At 35.9% G+C, this 8,240-nt stretch overlaps 1 protein-coding gene and 1 long non-coding RNA gene across 2 annotated transcripts; both read left to right on the forward strand.

Moving 5' to 3' along the window:
- The first annotated feature begins 409 nt into the window (after positions 1-409).
- LOC131940109 (uncharacterized) lies at positions 410-1,756 on the forward strand. Its single transcript, XM_059298687.1, has 2 exons — positions 410-858; positions 1,048-1,756. The coding sequence occupies exons 1-2, from the start codon at positions 410-412 to the stop codon at positions 1,754-1,756; spliced, it is 1,158 nt and encodes a 385-aa protein (XP_059154670.1).
- Positions 1,757-7,503: 5,747 nt separating this feature from the next.
- On the forward strand, positions 7,504-8,010 carry LOC131940029 (uncharacterized). The gene is made up of 3 exons (XR_009386512.1): positions 7,504-7,610; positions 7,755-7,831; positions 7,954-8,010. It is a non-coding gene; the product is annotated as an uncharacterized LOC131940029 (long non-coding RNA).
- Positions 8,011-8,240: the final 230 nt, after the last annotated feature.

Raw genomic sequence — 8,240 nt, forward strand, 5'->3', positions numbered from 1 at the left:
CAAAGCTAACACCCTGGTTCTCCAGGTTGGGGGTTGAAACATAAGGCTAGCAACCTTATCTCGTAAAACAAATATCCCGCTACAGAAACTGCAAATACACAAATCCAACACCGACTTGGTCAAGGGGGGTCCTCTCTAGAAGAACCCATGATGCCTACTAGTGAAAGCCTAACGGAAGCTAGTTTGCTTACAAATCTCCTAACGCGCAAGACCAAAACCAGATTAGGGACCTGGAACATCAGAACCCTATATGAAAGCAGCAGATCAGCCCAGGTCGCCAAAGAAATGAGAAGGTATAAATTAAAAGTCCTAGGATTAAGTGAGACACGATGGAACGGCAGTGGCCAAACTAGGTTGGTCTCGGGAGAGACTGTCATCTACTCAGGTCACGCAAGGTGTAGCCATAATGATGTCTCCAGAAGCAACAAATGCTTTGATTGCATGGGAACCAGTCTCGCCACGACTCATAGCAGCTCGTTTCAATGCCAAGGGAAGGAAAACAACTTTAATCCAGTGCTATGCACCCACAAATGCTGCAACAGATGAAGAGAAAGAGGACTTCTACAGCACCCTGCAGGCTCAAATCGACAAATCACCAAAAAGAGATATAAAGATAGTAATGGGAGACATGAATGCTAAAGTTGGAAAAGAAAATAAAGAACGGGAGCTCACAATGGGGAAAAATGGAATAGGCACAATAAATGAAAACAGAGAACTCTTTGCTGATTTCTGCGCATTTAATGATCTAATTATAGGGGGGGGGGCAATTTTCTCTCATAAAGATATACATAAGACCACCTGGACGTCACCCGAAGGCAAAACAAAGAACCAAATTGATCACATCACAGTTTCCAGAAAGTGGAGAAGAAGTTTAATGGATGTTAGGGCGAAACGAGGTGCAGATGCAGTCTCAGACCACCAACTCGTGGTTGCAATACTAAAATTAAAACAAAAATCCTACAGGGATCGAGCTGATAAACCGCACTTTAAATTCAATACAACATATCTTAGGTGTCCAAAAATAAATGGAAGACTTTAACTGCGCAGTAAAAAAAAAGGGTATGAAGCACTCTCCAGCCTGGAAGAGGAAACAGTAGAGCAAAAATGGCTAGAAATACAGGAACTATGGAAGTCAACATGCACTGACATATTGGGGAGAAGAAAAAATGAACCAAAAGAATGGATCACAACAGAGACATGGGCCAAAATTGAATATAGAAAAGAGATAAAGCAGAAGATTAGCAAATGTAAGGATGAAAAAGAGAAAATAAACCTCAGAACACATTATTGTGAAGTAAATCGCATGGTCAGGAAAAGTGCAAAAGAAGACAAAAGACAGTTCATACAGGAGATGATAGAGGACGCAGAAACTGCGGCACGACAAGGAAAAATGAAGAGGCTCTATGAAGTAACCAGGACACTATCAGGCAAGAACATTAATCCCAACAAACCAGTAAAGGATAAAGTAGGAAATATCTTAACAAGTGACACAGAACAGAGAGACATATGGGTACAGCACTTTGATGAGATTTTAAACCAGCCTCTATCATTAAACATCCCCGCTATACCAACTGCAAATCACCTACTAGATGTGTGTACAGATCCATCCACAAAGTTAGAAACAATAAGAGCAATAAAAAACATGAAAAATGGCAAAGCAGCTGGCCCGGACGGCATCCCACTAGAGGCACTCAAGGCAGACCCAGCCATATCATACTACATCCTCTACTTAAGCAGATTTGGGAAGAAGAGATAATCCCATCTGACTGGAAGCTGGGATACCTGATAAAACTGCCAAAGAAGGGAGATCTGACACAATGCAACAACTGGAGAGGGATAATGCTTCTTTCAGTTCCAAGTAAGGTGCTGACAAGAATCATCCTAGAGAGACTTAGAGATGCCTTGGACAAAAAGCTGAGACAAGAACAGGCTGGTTTTAATCAGGACAGGTCATGTACTGACCACATCGCCACGCTGCGCATCATTATAGTACAGTCCCTTGAGTGGCAATCCCCTTTATGCATGACTTTTGTCGACTTCGAAAAGGCGTTTGACAGTGTGAATAGAGATGCTATCTGGAAGTTAATGAGCCACTATGGAATACCCAAAAAATTTATATCTATCACACAGAAACTATATGAAGACTCCACCAGTTAGGTAATACACAAGGGAAAGCTAACAAAACCATTCACGGTGACGACGGGAGTAAGACAGGGATGTATGCTATCGCCAATGATATTCTTGATGGTAATCGACTGGATCATGCTGAGGGCCACAAAAAACGACACAGGAATCCAGGGGAGTTTCACAAAAAGGTTGGAGGATCTTGATTTTGCCGATGACATCTGCCTACTATCTCATAAGCATCAACATACGCAAGCCAAGCTAAATCGGCTATCTGACAAAGCCTCAAAAGTGGGACTAAAAATCAATAAAAACAAAACAGAGGTCATCAGAATCAATAACAGCCAGGACCTGCCCATACAGCTAAACAGAGAAGATTTACGAGAAACAAACACATGCACATATGTGGGAAGCGTGATCAATAAGGACGGGGGAGCAGACGAGGACATAAAATGCCGTATCAACAAGGCTAGATGTGCCTTCAACTCACTGCGCCCGTGGATATAAATGGGAATATAGATATGGAAGTGGATGTAGATCGGGATATAGATATGGAAGTGGATAGGGATGGGGATATAGATATAGAAGTGGATATGTGGATATGGATGTGGGTGTAGGTATGGGTATTTATATAGATATATACGGAATAATTGTTTATTTACGTGTTTATATGTATTTATAAATTGACCATACCTTTCTATGTTCTCAAGACACAGCTGACGACCTGTATGATCAAAGTTCCACTTGCAGCACATGCGAGCATGCGGACATAAGCCACGCCTGCATACAATCAAGTGTGGTACATTGTAAGAAAACAAAGGTGCAGGATGTAACTTAACGTAACATGCTTGTAGAATAATTTATTGCGTCAACCTTCTGATTCTGATTCTGATCATAGGATGTAAAGCTAGACCAATTTCTACAAAAATAAATTTAAAATGTTAAGCAATTTATTGTAGGTTTATCAAAATTTATTCAGTTCTGGTACACAAATAGTCTGCACTACGCGATCAGTTATTTCTAATTATAATAATCATATTTTTTATGTAACGACTTTAGAACATGTGCCATTCGGAAATTGTGTTAAAAGCTGAAGGTTTGTCATTATCTACCTCCTGTGAAGATTTAAACAATTGCATCAGAAAAGAACTTAGTGCCAGTCATAGCTGTATCTATAGTGGCAAAAAACTGATCAGGTGCAGTTTTTGCTGTTATTGGGACGAATGTTTGATCAACCAATTTGGAGGTAGGACACAATGATTTAATGTCTCGAAATGTTTGCTATGTCATTATACTAACATTAAATATTAATTGGCAACCATAGTGCACTTTTGAAATTTTCAACTGAGATAATTTATATTTGCGAGTAGTCTATGTAATGGATAATTGTTTTTTTTTAAAGTATCTTAACACTTTAGTAGACATTGTTTTTTTATGTATGAACTATCCGAATTGTTGATTAAACATTTATTTTAACCTTTGTAATTATCATACGGCAGAACGGCTGATTACACATTTGTTTTAACCGTTGTAAATGTCCAGGTAGAACAGTTGTTTACACATTTGGGTTAACCTTTGTAAAACAAAATCAAACTTTGTACACGTCTTGGAGTTCACGAGCCAAGAGAACGGAACAACTACAGCAAATCATGACCGCCGTTGTAAGTCTGTCCACTCTAACATATGTAGACCTAAATGAATGTCTGAAGCTCCAGATTTTAGAACATCCGAGGCCACCATTAATTCTAATTTATAATTATTCATAGCTAAACCGGCTGACAGTCTCAGTTCCTGGTAGTGTTCAAGTGGTTCACGTGAGTTTTTTGTAAGTTTATGGCGAGTTAGATTTTAAATTTAATCTATCGCATTTAACAAACGCAAATGACATCTATTTACATCTTTAAATAAACCGGGAGTGATCTCCCCTAAACTTTCTCGAATCTTCTTATATAAAACAACAGGGGATGGGAACTCGGGCTATAAACATGATTTTTAATCCATTTTAAATACTTAAAGTTTTAAAAATAGAATAAAATCTCGTAGACAAAAGAACTGCACACCAAGTGAACGCCAAATAAAATAAACCGGGAGTGATCTCCCCTAAACTTTCTCGAATATTCTTATATAAAATAACAGGGGATGGGAACTCGGGCTATAGACATGATTTTTAATCTATTTTAAATACTTAAAGTTTTAAAAATAGAATAAAATCTCGTAGACAAATTAATTGCACACCAAGTGAACGCCAAATAAAAAAGCGCATAATAGTGCGCAATATTATTATTACTTTTAAAATTTACATTAGTTTTTTGAGAAATCGGAAGTAGCGTAAAGTACTATTTCCAGTCAACGGAAATGACTCAAAATTTAATAGAAGGTAGAGAATTAGATCTTTTACTTACGTATGAAATTTCATTTATCTATCTAAAATAGTACTCAAGTTATAGGCTTTTGAAAAATTCAAAGTAGGAAAAGTACCACTTCCGGTTATCGGAAATCGCTCAAAAGTTGATACGGATCTACGATTTTGATTAAATACTTATATATGAAATTTCATCAATATAGCTGTAACGGTACTCAAGTTATCGTGTTTACACACGGACAGACGGACAGACACACAGACAGACACACAGACAGACACACAGACATACAGACAAGATTGCAAAATTATGTTTTTCCGTATCAGTGAGGTGTGAAACGTCGAGATTTGTAAAAATCTCGATTTTTTTTTGCACGATTACAAGACTTTCTCTATACTTCGTATATACGAGAAAGTAAAAAGTGAATAATAGTGCGCAATATTATTAGTACTTTAAAAATTTACATTAGTTTTTTTGAGAAATCGGAAGTAGCGTAAATTACTACTTCCGGTCAACGGAAATTACTCAATATTTAATAGAAGGTAGAGAATATAGATCTTTTACTTACATGTGAAATTTCATTTATCTATCTGAAATAGTACTCAAGTTATAGGCTTTTGAAAAATTCAAAGTAGAAAAAGTACCGCTTCCTGTTATCGGAAATCGCTCAAAAGTTAATACGGATCAACGATTTTGATACAATAATTATATATGAAATTTCATCAACCTAGCTGTAACGGTACTCAAGTAATCGTGTTTACACACGTACATACAGACAGACAGACAGACACACAGACATACGGACAGAATTGCAAAGCCCAGTTTTTCAGACTGGATTACGCATAAAACCTCTTAATTTTGATAAATCTGGATTGATAATTTTTGCACGATTAAATTAAGTCCTCTATACTTCGGATGTGATGAAGGACTGAGGTGTAATACGGTGAAAATTGTTAAAATTTCAAGTGATTTTTGTGCACGATTACGATAATTTCTCTATACTTCGTATATACGAGAAAGTAAAAATGTTACAAAGCATAAGTACGAATAAAAAATTTTACGCATACTCTCTTGCACAAATATTTTACATTTTCTCTCACCCCAACCCTATCACTATTTTCATTTATTTCCCCCCCCCTCTCTCTCTATTTCTATATCTATATTTTTTCTCTCTCTATTTCTATATCTTAAAATATATTTCTCTTTTGCTCTATTACTATATCTTGAAATATATTTCTCTCTCATTCTCTCTATTTTTATATCATGAAATATATATCTCTCCCCCTTCTCTATTTCTATATCTATATTTTTTTTCTCTATTTTTATATCTTGAAATATATATATCTCCCCCCTTCTCTATTTCTATATCTATATTTTTCTCTCTCTCTCTTTCTATATCTTGAAATAGATTTCTCTCCCACTCTCTGTATTTCTAAATCTTGAAATAGATTTCTCTCTTGCTCCCATCCTACTCCTTGATGTCTCCCTTCTGTCTTCGTCGGTTTTAATGGTTGGCGGACAACAAAAAGAAATGATCCCATTTACCAACATCTAGATCTGTGTTTCACTAAACATCAAGAAATGACCCCATTTACCAACATCTAGATCTGTGTTTCTCCAAACATCAAGAAATGATCCCATTTACCAACATCTAGATCTGTGTTTCTCCAAACATCAAGAAATGATCCCATTTACCAACATCTAGATCTGTGTTTCTCCAAACATCAAGAAATGATCCCATTTACCAACATCTAGATCTGTGTTTCTCCAAACATCAAGAAATGATCCCGTTTACCAACATCTAGATCTGTGTTTCTCACCAGACATCTACATCGTCTAAAATTGCGCAAATTAATTTTTCACTGATGTCTGAGCGACCGTTTGGTTGATTGGCGATTTACTACATCTAATACGCAACTTTTAGATTAGACGGCGCGAACCGACTAGATTGCTGAAACGAAAAGTCGCGAGTTTGAACTCTAGCATAGACGTGTCTCGATAGCTAGGATTTTAGCCCATTTAGAGAGAAAGCTCCAAAATCAAACAACTGATGTCTTTAATTTTATCTTGGATGGACAAATGATTTAGAAGCGAACCCAAGAAGGATAAGTTCGGAGTCAACTACCTATATGACGCATAACAGGTTGACATTGCGTTGGAGGAAATCACTTCCAAACATTGCAATCAAGAACGAAGAAGAAAAAGAAAAGTAAAAAAACTCGGTGTATACTGCCGTAACTTAATGAAAAAGTATTTGGCTTGGTCTTACGTTCACATTTTAATAGTCATTAAAAACAAATTTTAGACCTTTAAATATAATATTTTGGTCTGTGACTATAGCTGTAAAAATGTGTGTACTTAAATTATTTCGTTCATCAAAGTAAAGTAGTTTGCAGCCAAGCAAAATAAAAAAAAACATATAATTTCTAACTTAAATTGCAATTTTTTAAAATCTTCATTTGCATTTTATATAGGGCCTGTGTGTTTAATACAAAATATATTAATGAAGATCGTTCAACAGTTAGTTTGGTTTAATGACTGCTATAGAACGTAAATGAAAACGGCGCTGATTTCTGCATGTTTTAGCTTAACGTCAGATGGCAAGTACCTCTATATTATCCACATGGAAGCCACAGTGGTGAACACATATAGCTCCGAGCTCACGAGACTTACAATACAGAAAGACTTGGAGCTAAGTGCACGTAATCCAAGTGAGTCGATGTGGATTGGTGTGGATGTGGATTCTATTTTCGTGTCCGATCCAGGTTAGTTTCATTTTTACTAAATTACAACCAAGCGAATTTATATGGATAAGAGTTATGTGGATTTTTTAGTAAGATGTCTTGTTCATTTTACTTTAGTTTCAAAACCGTGTTTAGCGCAAAAAAATATAAACAATGTAATTAATAACATTTAAATAAAAAAGTGTATACATGCTGATCTATTTTAAAGAATGTAAAATTATGTTTAATACATTTCTAAATTGTTTGCAGAAAGCATACACTGTCCAGCTTTTGAAATTAAAAAAATGAACTATACTTTACAATATAATGAGTCTTATGTAGGCGAAACTCGGATTCAAAACATACCATTGCCAGATTCAATTCTGCAATTGAAAGCAAAATGGTAAACATTTTACTTATTAAAGAATTATCCTCAAGATGTGCTAACGTTATTAACTAATAAGAATAACAAATACAAATGAATTCTGAATGAGTAGTATTTTTTAAACTTTTAAACGCGTTTATTTTTTTCTCATATGATATAAAGCATCGCAGAAGATGGCATTGCAAAGTGGGGTGAGGTTGTAGAGGAACACGTACCTTATACCACCACTCAAAACATCAGTGAGTAATATCAATATAGAACAAAGTACTTTTGTCTATTTGTATTTTGGTACTGTGTAACTTTTAAATCTAAAATATTTAGGTGAGACGTAAATAAAAACTTAAACACACGCGTAATTTAGACAATTTAGCTCAAGCCGAGTTGCTTCTGAACATAACGGACAACACAAATATCGTGCAATTCATCCGTGAGCTGGAATATTTGACAGAGGAAACCATACTCAAGACACCCGGTGTCGCTGAATACATTTTGCTCAGCATTGGTGAATTGGAGAAATTAGAGCTAGATGGTAGCAGTGCGGAAAGGTATGTGCTGCTAGATCTGCATTAAACATAAGTAACTAGCTATATGCACACATACACACACACACACACGTATATATATATATATATATATATATATATATAT

Source organism: Physella acuta, unplaced genomic scaffold (genome assembly GCF_028476545.2).
Source record: "Physella acuta isolate Inbredline_101_S28 unplaced genomic scaffold, ASM2847654v3 ptg000308l, whole genome shotgun sequence".
NCBI lineage: Eukaryota > Metazoa > Mollusca > Gastropoda > Physidae > Physella > Physella acuta.